This window comes from Parasteatoda tepidariorum, chromosome 6 (assembly GCF_982258835.1).
Source record: "Parasteatoda tepidariorum strain Cologne lab strain chromosome 6, Ptep-v5.0, whole genome shotgun sequence".
Lineage (NCBI taxonomy): Eukaryota > Metazoa > Arthropoda > Arachnida > Araneae > Theridiidae > Parasteatoda > Parasteatoda tepidariorum.
This window is the reverse complement of record NC_141760.1, coordinates 15,294,114-15,308,229: the sequence shown is the minus strand read 5'-3', so window position 1 is coordinate 15,308,229 and position 14,116 is coordinate 15,294,114. Positions and strand designations below refer to the sequence as shown.

The window sequence follows — 14,116 nt, the reverse complement described above, 5'->3', positions numbered from 1 at the left end:
AATCTTTTTAAAATTTTCGTTTTATCACTTAAAGAAAGAACGATTCTCTTACGTTGCACGACATCTTTCTAGATTCTTATGAAGAGCACTTTACTCAGGTAACTTTACTTTTCAACTAATATATCTTGACAACAGTAAACCTGTTCTCCAAAAGTGCAGTTCGGAAGTGACGTCATAAAAGCATGGTCATTCTACTTATTAGTCATTTTCTAGTTTACATGATCAAACCGAGTTCTGTTAATTTCCTTGAAAAGTAAATAGCTGTGAGAAGTGCACTGTAATCGCTAATCATTAACCATAAGTAAGTCTCATACTCACATTTTCAGCGAGATTTCTTTTTCTTTTTTTCTTCGAGTGTTTCTCACGAACTGGTGGGCGCCCAGAGGGTATCCTCTTGCTGCCCCCGGTAACTCCAACTCTTCTCCGACTTATTGAAGAAAGTTGGACTTTAATTTTATCTCTGGAGGTTTTAGAAATGTGGGCACCAACTGTACTTTGAAAGGAGTCCCATGCACTCCGAGTTTTTAACTCCATCCAGGCCCGTCCCTAACCGATTCCTGAGGGGGGGGTGTTGAAGTTAATTTTGCCGACTGTCATGAATAATTTTTACAGCACTTAAAAATGCAAACGCTATAGGTATAAATGTGGTATTATTTACTACTACATGTTACCAGTAATTATTCAAAATCAAAAAGAAAACATACTTTTTAAATTACTATTAACTTTTATTATTAAATTGGTAAAAAATATTTAAAAAAATAATAGTTTATTAAATAAACTGAAACCTATAAAGTTTTCAGTAATAGTAATCAATAATTATTTGTGGAAATAATTTTAAAAAATAAAGTTGTAAATTTAAATGTTTTTCAATGCAACTTTTAAATACTTTTACTTAATATTTAAATACTTTTACTTAATAATTAAAATTTTTTTTTGAAAATTTCTTTGTTATTAAACTTATCTTTTGTTTCATCTAAATGTTGTTACCAAAAAGCTAAACAGAGCAACTGTTAGAAGATAAGGAAATAAATCGCAATCAGCATATACAGTCTTCTATCAGAAATTGATTCAAAAGTAAATTGTCAATTCTTATTTTTAAAAAATAAGAAAAATAACGTAAAAAAACATTGAAAATATTTGCCACTTAAATTATAAATGAAGAAATTCACATAAAAAGGATAAAAAAAATTAAGATATCAGCAAAGTTACGTTATATTAATTATATTAGCTACGTAAATTTAATTCGGCGTTGTTTTAAAAGTGAAAAATGTTCTGTTCTCACAGTTAGAACATGTGAGAAACGAAGCTCATCCAATTTTAATTTTTATTCAACATATATTGACTTCTCTATACAAGAAGGGTTTTAAAATTTTATTTTGCTGGATTCCCAGTCATGTAGGTATCAAAGGAAATGACAAAGCTGATTCTGCTGCACGATCTGCCTCTTCTCCAATAACATTATCTGTACCATTTTCTGATTTAAAAAACCACATTCGCAAATTTGTTCAGTGTTTATGGCAGCAACACTGGGACCTGCAAGGCGAAAACAAATTACATTCTGTTAAACCTACTTTGGAGCCTTGGCCTGCACTGCACATGCGCAGGACAGATGTCAAACTCACCCGTTTGCGAGTAGGACATACTCGACTTACTCACCTTCATTTGCTATTTGGAGAACCTCCTCCCAAATGCAACGATTGCAACGTTTTACTCACGATTCATCACATTTTAATACTTTGTCCATGTTTTAACCAGCTTCGCCTCACCTTTTTTGGTAGCTCCATTTTATGCATAAAAGACTTGTTAGATGAAAACCATCATCCTAACATCTTTGCTTTTCTTCGCACTATTGGTATTTTAAACAGTATATAAGAAATTTATCAAGTTTTATCCACATATAAAAATACTTGCATTTTCACTGTTTTAAAATTCTCATCATTTTTACTATACTTATTGTGTAATTGTACTCTATTCTACCTTTTAATGTTTTGAAAACCGTGTGTCTGGCGCAGCATGTCCTCTCTGGACCTTGTGCCATTAAATCTTACATTCAATTCAATTCAACATATCAAGCTTAATATTGTCAACTATATCTTTTTCTGCTTTGAGTAAAAGCAGGGAATTTAAGCGTTCATTAGTCATTGTTGTTCGAAGATAGTTTTTAACCAATTTCAGCTTGCTGAAAGTTCTTTCATTCGTCGCAACTGTCACTGATGCAGTTAGCATTAAGCGACAAACTAAATTTGCCAAAGGCAATATTTTCTTCAGGTCCTCTGACTTTTTCTTTACTGACATTAAGTCAGAGTATTCTTTGCAATGATCGCAGAGAATCTCTAGTTCTGCTTGAACTGCCAGAGGATTTGAAATTTTTAAGTTGGCGGGGAAAAGTGAAAGAGCCCTTTCAACATTTTCCAAAGTACGAGTACATCGGCTTCTTTCCATAGGAGGCTTTAAAATGTCAAACAGGGGTTTTAAGACGTTGACAAACGTTTGGACATTGTCCTTACATAATGTAATCATAGTGTCCAACACTGCTGTAACTTCCTTTCGATAGAAATCTTTCAGAGAATACTTAGCTTGAGTTTCCGCATTCTCGTCCAATCTTTTTGGTGCAATCCTTCTTCTGTGATGCTTTTTAAATTCCATGAATGGATCAATTTCGCATTGTTTTGAAAATGCAATTTCAGTTTCCAATAAATCGTCCATGCTCTTTTTATTATAATTGATATCTTCTAAAGATTTTATGGCGCTTTCGATTAGAATGGAGGCATCGATAATATTTAGTTTCTCTGCTTCCAAAGCCTCTGTTAAATTTTTTAATTTATACAATATATTTTTCATGAACAGTATAGTAGAAATAAAATCGAATGAAAGCATTTTCTTCTGTAATCCTGTTGCCCCAAGTCCTGTCTTTGAGTCAAATTTTTTTGAGGATGAAATATCATCTAGAACAGATATAATAACATCAAAAGGCTGCCAAACAGCTTTTACAGATTCAGACCTGTTGGTTCAGCGTGTTTGAGACAAATTTTTTAACTGAAGTGAATATTCCAAATTTGACAATTCTTCACACAAATTTGCATATCTTTTTGTACTTGAAATGAAAAATGTGTAGAGAGCACCAAGATCATCTAATAAATGACCGACTAAGGCACTTGCTTCACATCCATGCTGAGTAAAAGTATTCAAGCGATGTGCTTGGCTTGGAATGTATGGAATATTACGTTCCACGATGTCGGAAAGTTTTCTTTGGGCTCCTTGGTGCTCACCGGACATAGAACCAGCATAATCATAAGATTGAAACACTAACTGACTGCTTAGTAATTCCAGTTCACTTAATAGCTTGAAAATCAGACTGGCAATTCCAGAGCCTGTTTTATTTTTTGCTTTTGTAATTTTTAAGAGCCTCTCGTTTGGATTCCTGCTATCATCTACATATCAAATTACTAACGATAGCTGATCTCTGTGAGAGGTATCAGGTGTTCAATCCGCCATGATCGCAAACATACCTGATTTTTGGACTTTATAAACTATATGCTTGGATATTGCTTGCGCAAATATATACAAGAATTCATTTTTGTGGAAATAAGTAGTTTCCAGTTATAAACTTTAGTGTTTGAGTTTATTTTCTAGATTCGTTTCCAGGAAGAAAATGAAGGGAATTCAAGAAACAAGCATTCAATCAATGTGACGTACGAAATCGTTATCTATAAAAGAACGAACAATTTCTTTTTTCATGCCGGTGGAGAGGGATGCGCCGCCAACTCATCTTTTGAGTCTTTGGCCGATTGTAGATGATGATCCTATATATATATATATATATATATTTGTATATTCAATTAGAATTTTAGATCTAAGTTAACCATTGAAAGTAATAATAAATGTGTTCCAGTTTATTTGTGTACGTCATGATTTTTAGCATGCTCTGTTTTGTGAGTTAAATACACAAAGGTTTTGGGCCTTTGCCCACGTCAACGATATAGATTCAGAAGAAATTCTATCTGGGAGCTGAAAGATTTATTTTAATAGCAGGAAGAAACCAAGTTTTGAATATGGAAGGAAATTCCGAATCAACGAACTTAGCTTTTCCCAAACTTGGAGCATTCAACTACGATAGTTGGAAGTGTGACATGAGAGTGGCTCTGATGGATCGTGGAAGTTGGGAATTCGTCGGTGGAGCTGATCCACCATCACCACCTGTAGACACTGCCCCAGAATCAGTTAAACAGAATTTCGAGATAAGGAAAGCTAGAGCTTATTCTACAATATATCAAGGTGTTGAACGTCAATTTTTGAAGTTGATTCAGTCTACGACAGATGGGAAGAAAGCTTGGGACATTCTAAAAGAAAATTTTGAACCTAAATCAAGAGCAAGAATTGCTGGCCTGGTAGATGAATTTTACGAATTGAAATTTCAGCCAAATGAAGAGGTGATTGGAATATTCTGTCAACGAGTTCGAGATAAAAGTGCACAGATTAAGGAAGCTGGGTTCGAGATTCCCGAACTATTAGTATGTTTCCAGAAAATAAGAAAACTTCCGGAAGAATATGACAATTTAGTACAGATCTTATATCGTTTAAAGGATTCGGAATTTACAATAAATAATATTGAGAGTCAATTGATCAGCGAATCCGGCAGAATCCAACTAAAAGCTCGAGATAGTGGGTTCGATTCAGTTACAAATGCTTACTTAGCTAAAACAGACATGAAATCATCAAGAGAAAGGAATTTGTCGAAGAACGAAGACATTCCACACAGCGGAAGCGGTCTGGGCAGGAGAAATACACAAGAAACTGGATACAGACGAAACTTGCAGAGCAAAGCATATCGACCTAAAAGTATGGGGCCGTGTTTCAACTGCAATAAACAAGGTCATTATTCAAGAGATTGCAGAGCAAGCAAAACTGCAAATAAGATGCAAGATCGTCAAAGTGTGAGGCAAAATCCCGCTACTGGTCTTTTCTATACGGATATTGAAATCAGCGAAGAAGTTGCCGAGGTCGACAGCACGGAACTGGATTTAGAAGAATGGCTTATTGACTCAGCAGCAACATCCCATTTCACGAACAGACGAGAATGGTTCGAGACGTTTAGACCTCTGAAGAAAACAAAAGTACTCGTCGGGGATAAGAACAGTACGTCAGAAGTAGAAGGGGTAGGTGACATAATTTTTTATGTGAAAGATAACGACAGATTCGTAAAGCTAATATTAAAGAACGTATACTATGCTCCAAATCTACGACGCAACTTAATAGCTGTATCTAATATTGATATAGCGGAATATAAAATTGTTTGGCAAAATTCAAAAATGATAATCTACGATAACCGTAGCAGATATTTCTTCAGTGTACCTAGAATAGATAAACTGTACATTGTGAAAGGGTTACCTGACAAACGTAAATCTGAAATACTTAAAAATGAAATTAACGCTGCATTAGACGTAACACTGTGTCATAGGAGATTTGCTCACTTAAATGACAGTCTTGTTAAGCACATGAGTAATAACAATGTTGTAAAAGGAATTGAGTAACTTAAAGGTAAATCTGAAACTTGTATTACTTGCAAAGTGACAAAGTCTACCCGAGCATCTTTTAAAAGGAATTATCAACGTCTAACAAATAAAGTACTGGAAAAGGTGCATATGGATTTGTGGGGACCTTCTCCAACACCTTCAATGGGTGGAAGTCGATATTTTTTGTCGATAATAGATGATTTTTCCAGAAAAGTGGAAGTTTTTACTGTAAAGAAGAAAACAGAAGTTTTTAAATGTTTCAAAACATATCTCGTAAAATCTGAAAGAGAATTAAACTGCAAATTGAAGTCAGTCCGAACAGACAACGAAATGGAATTTTGTCACGCTGAGTTTGAAGATTATTTAAACAATCTGGGAATTGCAATAGAGCGAACTTCAACTTATTCTCCAGAACAAAACGGAATTGCAGAAAAATTCAACCGTGTCGCAGTTGAAGCTGTTCGAGCATCACTTCACGAAGGTGGACTAAATGACCGATTTTGGGCTGAAGCTTTATATATGTACGAAACCGAAGTGAACACAAATTAACAAATGGATTAACACCTTTTGGAATGGATACAAACCATCAGTTCGACATCTAAGAATATTTGGTTCTTTGGCGTTTGTTCACGTACCCAAGGTAAAACGCAACAAGTTGACCAAGACATCAAAACTAGGAATCTTAGTTGGCTACGCAACAAGAACGAAAGGTTATAGGATCTATATTCCAGAAGAAAGAAGAGTAGTAGAAACTATTCATGCTAGTTTTGACGAAACGAAAAATGGAGTAGAGACATTATTTGGGAAGAATAAGAAGTGTGAATACGTAAGATACAAAGACGGATACCAAGAACAAGTGTTAGACAATAATGAAGAAACTGTTACAAAGAAAGAAGAAATGCTACCAATAAAAATTGAAGAGTGGAAAAGAGTTGAAGCACCAAGAAAATTAAGTTCAAGAATAGATGTTTACTATTACCCACCTTCAAGCAAAGAGAGATTTCGATCAACTATGGACGTAGACCGATTTTGTGCCAAGAACGGATTAAAGTTCCAACCAGAACTATTTTCATTTAAGTCGACAAGTCCAAAGCAAGAAGATAGCGGAGATTCATCGACGGATTGTGTAGTTCAAGATTTCGAAGATATTTTTCGTCTCAATGTCTAAAATTTTGCCATTGTTGATTGAAATAACACTAACACAACCATTCAATGATGAAAATCCCCGGCGTTGCCATGTACCATCAACTGGTCGGTCGGTGTGAGCCGGGTGCGGAAAATTCGAGTTGACCAGCCATCCCTGGATTCGAACCCAGTTCACCTCATTTGGCATCGATCGTTATATCCCTTAAGCCGCCATTGCTGTTTCAATAATATTTAAAATAATTATTTTATACTGTTTAACAGTGATTAATCAGTGTTAAACATTCATTAAAAATAAAACTAACACTATCGATTTTAAACCCCTCCCTTAATCCCCAAAATCAAAAGTTTTGCAATTAATTTGAAAATGCTCCAATATTTTTGTTGTATTTCGTTGAATATTTACACAGTTACAGTATTTTCTTCAAATTAACGGGGGAAATACATAGCTTTTGTTGTAAGTACTGTTAAGTTTTTTGCACTATAAAGAATTTTCTTCGCTTATGCTTGCCCTTACTTCTCACGTCCAACATTTATTTCTTTAAATTAAGTTTTAATGAATCAGATTTGACTGCTAAATAGTTTTAAAGATTTCGTATGATTCAATTAAGGCTATTGAACAATAATTTCGAACAAGAATCACTAGCCGTGGTTAATATTCGGGTGGAAATGATTTACACCGCGTCCAAGGTGATAAGGGAACATTCACACTGTATGCATGCAATTGCCCTAGACGCGCGTGCGAATGTCTAGGAGCTGCATGCAAGATGATCGCATTAACGGGTGATTCCGTAAGCGAATCGCACCATGTGAATACATAAGACTCATTAACAAAACAATGGAATTATTATGTGGTGGTGGAGAATTTTACGAAATCGTTCTCACTTCAAAGGATTATTAGTCTCAGCTACTGCAGCCTGGAAAGAATATTATAATATATAACTTTAGAAAAATATGGCAACAGACTGTTGAAAAAGCTGATAGTTTTGTTTTGATTAAAAAGCTATCTATTTTATAAAGTAACTAGGAGGCTCCGCCCCCTGCTCGCTAACGCTCGCCAACCTCCAAACGGAATGTTGTTGCAAATCGCGCGTAGGAGTTCGTCGATGTTGTGCAAGCCGTATTTCGACATCATCGGAGCTTCGTCCATCAGACACATGTGGGCTCCTTTGAGTGCGTTCGCCTTCGGTGATCCTGGTTTGATGGATGATCTTGAGTCGGATGTAAGCGGGACTTTCAAGCCAAAGGTTCGGTGCGTTGTTTGACCACTCGGTAGAGGAATCGCTGCTATCACGGTGTAAGCCATGCATTTCACTTTCTTAAGCCTTCCGGTAACGATGCGATACAGCGTGCTGTAGACGAATGTCTTCCCGGTTCCTCCTGGTCCATCTATGAAGAAGCATTTCGCAGCAGGAGTCGGGTCTTCAAGTGCTTAGATTATGGTGTCGACGATTTCACGCTGCTTTTCGTTGAGTTGCTGGTACATGCGGTCTCCGATTGCTGTTGATTCGTCGACGTCGATCATATCGTGTTCCAAATCTTGCTCATAGTTGTCGATGTCTTCCATGCCATGTGTCTGCACCCAGTATCGGAAGTTGCGGCCTTCGGTAGCTTCGGTGTTCAGCTTATGCGCGATGATTCGGTAGGCACGCTTTATCGCTTCTTCTATGGAACCACCAGTGCGTCTTGCTTCTCGAATGAAATCTTCCGCGAGGTCCTCTTTGAACAGTTCCCATAATCTCTTCGGGTTTTCTGGCGCACCAAGTATCAGGATTTGAGCGAAGAGTATGCGCATAACACTTGGCATTTTCGATGAAGCAGATTCGCGGAGTCCTTCTACGAACTGTTGGTCGTCGTATGTGAGGCCTCTGGCTAGACAGGCTTGCTTGTAGGTTGCGTGCTGGACACCGTCGACAATGTAGAGTAATAGTTGACGTTCTCCATAGCTTGCTTCGTAAATTCCTAGCATCCAGTGCTCGCCTCTATCCATTTGAGCTCTCTTGTGAATGGGAATGAGTAGCACGTCGAATCCTTGTTGAACGCCGTACAGATAGTTGGAAGCCTTGTTCTGGTCGCTGATATTGTTGAGAAGAGCCATTCCTTCATAAGCGCCATCCGCTGTTGTAACGTAGAAGCGTGCGACAAATTCAGGGTGAAGTACGGCAACTTTGACGGTCGGATAAGCTTGTTCGGCGTAATGGAGAAGCATTCTGACAATGACGGTATCTACTAGTTGTCCATTTGCGGGTAGAATTGAGTTGATCGCTTGTTCCAAAATTCCGGCTCCTTGAAGAATTTCATGTAGAGGTGCGTTCTGCATGTTGAAAATGTAGCTTGAAATCTGATGAATGTTGAAATATCAGACTTTGTTGACGGTGATTTGAAATCGAAATCAGTTCCTTAAATGCTTTTTTGGAAATTCGAATATTTGGAATTTTGAACGAATCAAAAAGAACGAATATTTTTAGTTAACGAACGAGCGCTAAATTCAAAATTTCATTAACAAATTTCCCTTAATAAAAAGCAGTGGAATTAGAATCGTACCTTTTCAAAAGAAAATTTAGTAAAAATATCAAAGTTATCCTTATTTTTTTCTTTTATATATATTTGTTTTACCTTAATTTTGTGATTTAAAAATAATCGTGTGGTCATCAAACTTTATTAGTTCGCCATATTGGCTATAGAAGGCAGCACGTTACCGCTTGAAACTTATTAGGCAATAGACAAAGAAAATTTAAGTGCTGCCATCTGTAGCCATTATGGCGAACTAATAAAGTTTGAAAATATCCTATCTGTAACTCCGAACTGCTCGACCGTAGCGCTTCAAAACCGGCGCCAATCGATTCCTCGTGGCCAAAAACCCCAGACCCCCAAGTTTACCGGAGTTTATTAATTCTGGGGTGATTTTCGACTTGGTAACCATTCCTCGTATTATAGTATAAGATTAAGTTTGACAAAGTCAAAATTTATTTAAAAAGGACTATAAAAAAAATTTGGCGACTGTAAATTTTTGTGAGTTCCTTATAATAGTTGTTTTTTAATTTAAAAAAAAAAACTCCAGTTATCTTTTACACTAAGTTTTTTACTTTACAAAGTTTAATAAGTCCTTAAAATTTAGGACTCATCGGCTACTCCTTGGATCTTTTTTTCTGATCTCCGTATGAACTCTGTTAATATTTCAAGAAAATATGCACATCACTTTTGCAAAATTTTATTTTAATTATACACATTTCTTTTCCGGTTATAACTGAAATTGATTACAAAGCAGAATTGGAAAATATCTTAAAATATTTTCCTTATCACAAAATAAATTTTATGTACACAACAAATAATTACAAAAAAGTCGGTGGGAGGAGCCAAACTTTTAGTCCTGAATGATTATTATCACATCTTACGAAGAACTGAAGATAAGTTATCCTTGAGGAGACTAAACATCGAAGTTAAATGCTCACTGTAATGCACATGTAAAATAGAAGATGAAGCTGTTGTTGTCAGACAATTGATCGGTATAAATCAGGAAAATTCCTGGCTAAGGGAAGAGGTTTTCGCAGAGAGTTTGAAAGAAAGGAGAAATTTGAAGATGCTGCTGTTGTAGATACATAATGCTGTGGAAAATACTAATGCTGCAACTGTATTGGTTAATCTATTTTATAAACTCAAATTAAAATTTTTAACTATGTTATTTTACCTAGATTATTGGGAAAAATAGAAAATTGACATTTTAATTGGATGAGAAATTATTAATTAGAGTTATTAAATAAACTTTTGCATATACCTATAAATTAGGGTGGCAAAAAATAATTTTAAATGTCACATAAGGTCTGTGAATTATGCACTTTTAAATTGATGTATATTTTTAGTATTTATTTAAGGAATGAATTGATATAATAAATAAATAGTTAATGAAGATGAAATAAAATGAATTAATATTGATTAGTTTTATTATTTTATTTTAATTTAAATTTTAATGATTTAAAGGCGTTAAATATGATATTTGATCAATATAATTTTCAAGTGAAATGTGATCATTTAAATAATTTTCCTTTGCCACCCTAATTTTTTCATTTATTTCGCGATATAAGGTTTTTTGTTCTCGCTGATCCAGCTTGCAGCATTAGTATCCTCCCTTCATTTACATCTTGAATTTCTTGCAGTAATGATATCATTGAAAAGATGTTCAACCGAGAGGATGACACTCGTCTATTCAGTTTTGAGTGCCATCCCTCGACTGGGTTATTTGTACGATCGTTCCCGCTGCCAAAGTGGTTCCAAACATCTGCAAAAAAAAAGGTACAAAATATTTTATTAGCATGATGCTTAATACATAAAAGAATTAAGTAATATATTATAACCATTTTGTATAGATAAAATTTGTAATAAAAACATCACATCAATTGATTTTCTAGCTCTAAATAAGTAATGTTCTTAATAAATAAGTAAAGTCATTATGGCCTATGCTAGCTCTTTTATTAAAATCTATAGGTTATCATCTCATACACTCTGAGCTTTCATACATATTGCCGCAAACATAATTTTTATACAATGGCAGCTAACTTTATATTTTGAATAAATATTTAGTTAACTCCTATGATTCAATTATTGAAATATATATCAATTATTTGAATACAAAATATAGTGAATTATTATTAATACAGTCAGACCTCGATATAAGGTCACCCCGCATATAAGGTCACTTTTCCAAAGTCCCGGCTCACTGAATAGGAATTCTTTGTTACAGATTATCGGATATATGGTCAAGTTTTAAATATTGCTTATAAGGTCATTTTTATCTGAGGCGAGGGGAGCTCTTTTCTAACAAAAGCCTATTTAACTTCCTTACAAGGCAATTACCCCTCTCGATTTCAAGGAAAATGTTGCAGCCAATGAACAAGTTGCAATTTCTGAAATTGTTTCATAAGTTGTGGACAGTGAAGACAATAAGAGTGATCCTGAGCCAGTAGCTGTAACCCAAGTGGAAGCCTTCAATGCAATAAATGACATACGAAATTTTTTTAAAAACCATGAGGGAGCTGAGGAACATTTCGAGAAGTTACGAAATCTAGAAGACATTGTTCGAAAAATGAAACCAAAAACGAGACAGACCTGCATAAATGATTATTTTAAATAAGGTAAGATGTAAAGTATGTGTGTAAAGTTTGAGGAAATTTGTAAACAGCTCTATTTTTAATTAATTTTTTTTTTTTGAAATCTAACTTTCTTTTAATTCTTTACTAATTCTGTTAAAATTTATTGAATTAAATATTTAATTTATGACCGATCGTTTTCGTTTGTATTACCATTTTTAAGAAATCATAATGTGTACTATTTACGTGCTTAGTTACGAACTGATAAGGAATCGGTTAAAAGGTCTGACTGTAGTTATATTTAAAATACTCTAAAAACTTTCATACTTTGTGTTCTTTTATTATAAGGAATAGTATCATGATGACAAATAAACTAAAAATGATGTTTACTCTTTTGTGTACTTTATTTTGTAAACAACTTAAATATTGAGATCTGCGTAAAATATAAAAATTACAATATCAACTATTTGAATTGCCCTTTTACGTGCCAAATTCTTTCAATTAAACATAATTTTTTGTGTGGTAATATTGACATATACTGTAGTAATAAACATTTCTTAATGTAGCCTAATTTTTTTTCTATAGTGGTTTTTCCCTCCTTGAAAGCGAGTCCCTCATATTTAAAACAATGTGCACAGTTATGGTTATTATGCAAAAATAAAATTCTTACATTTCATATGAAGAATCCTTATCTGCATATGTATCTGAACATAATCGTGCATCTTAGTATTGCTTTAGTATTGTATTAGTGCTTTAGTAGTGGCGATGCCTACAGGAGCAGCATCCAGATCTCTGGCAGGAACAAAAGGGAGTGTGGCAAGACGCCTGATCCACCTTCTTGTAGTCTCATCGCTTCTGTAAGCAGTCACTAGCCCTAATTTTTGCACCTAAGAGAAATGAAATATGTAATTATTTTAATACATTCTTATTGATAATCAATTAATGCAAATCAGGACCAGCTAAAGCACCTCCAATTCCCCAAAGGGTAGTTATATACACAGGGGCTGTCTTTGTAGATACAAGATTCTGCTTAAGAACTGCTGCTACTAAATTAGAGGTGCAACATACAAATATTTGGTATTTAGCCTATACTGCTGAAAGCAGAATATTCACATCAGACGAATGATAGAATAATCGTCTGCAGAAGACAAAACTTAATTCGTTTACATCTGTCTTTCTCCCCCCCCTTCCTGGGAAGGATTTATTGATTTCTTCTAAACAGACCTCTGATCACATAGAATGAACATCAAGTAACGATGATTAGATTATTATTGGTTAGATGCTTTTGCTATTTAATTTGAAAATTATTGATTTTAAATATACTAACTATATTATTTTTTGAATATTTTTGTACAAGGGTTGATAAACACGTGTTAAGTATTGAAAAATTGTTTTAAAAATCATGTATTAATATTAAGTTTGAAGTGACTTTATGTATAATGCCAAGTAACTATTTCTACAAAGTCTGTGTTGTCCAAAAGAAATTTTTAGAATTTGCATCATTACGACTTCAAATCAGTAAGGAAGTGAGCCCATAGGGGGTTTACCTTCTTCAGGTAAACACAGGGAGTCACGCCCCGGGTTACCCTAGTGATCTGTCCTCCCTTCGTTTTCCTCTCCCTTTACTCCTACTTTCCCCTTTCTCTTCCCCCTTGACGTGGTTGCCAAATTTACTGGTGAGGGCTTGTCATCTGTGTTTGATTACCGCTCTGTTGTGTTGGACATAGATGGGAAGAGACCACCCGCGTGTTTGCCGTGCGTGGAGACCCGTGTCCCTGGAAAAGGGGATCCTGGCAGTTGAGGGGCATCTTGGTACCCCAATACACTGCTTTGGCCCGTGCTTCAGGTAAACGGGAGGTGCATATTGGCCTGTGTGCATCAATCGGCTGATCACAATCGTCATCTGTTGACTAGGGTCAAGGCCGGGGTCATCTACTGGGCATCTCGTTAAGGGTGGAGGCTGCCTCAGGGGTGACTCACGGTCGTATAACTATCGGTCAGCATCGGTGTTGAGTAACAAGCTGGTGGCAGCATCAACTTGTTATTTGCATCCCCTAAATTGGACTCCGTGGTGGGTGGTGCCGCTGATAGTGGAAGTAAGTTTTGCTTTCTATGGACGAAAATGAGCAGGTGTTCAGTTCCGCACACCAAAACAAAAACAGCGGAACACCCTCAACACCATATGAAAACGCACGATATTTTATTATCACTTTGAAAAATCCTACTATACCCAACACTTCATTCACTAACATTTCACCATTTCTCATTCACAAGGCTCTTCTTTCGTTTCTGGGAGAAGTAGCCTCTGTGAAGAAGCTACGCTCTGGTGACCTATTAGTTAAAGTTTCCTCCTCAAAACAAGCTATTGCTCTATCC

At 35.4% G+C, this 14,116-nt stretch overlaps 1 protein-coding gene across 1 annotated transcript; it reads right to left on the bottom strand.

The window, feature by feature from the left end:
- Positions 1-2,055: 2,055 nt before the first annotated feature.
- Positions 2,056-3,276, bottom strand: LOC147807616 (uncharacterized). Its single transcript, XM_087166718.1, has 2 exons — positions 3,096-3,276; positions 2,056-2,804 (listed from the first exon to the last, which is right to left on the bottom strand). Exons 1-2 carry the CDS (start codon positions 3,274-3,276, stop codon positions 2,056-2,058), a joined length of 930 nt encoding a protein of 309 aa, XP_087022844.1.
- Positions 3,277-14,116: the final 10,840 nt, after the last annotated feature.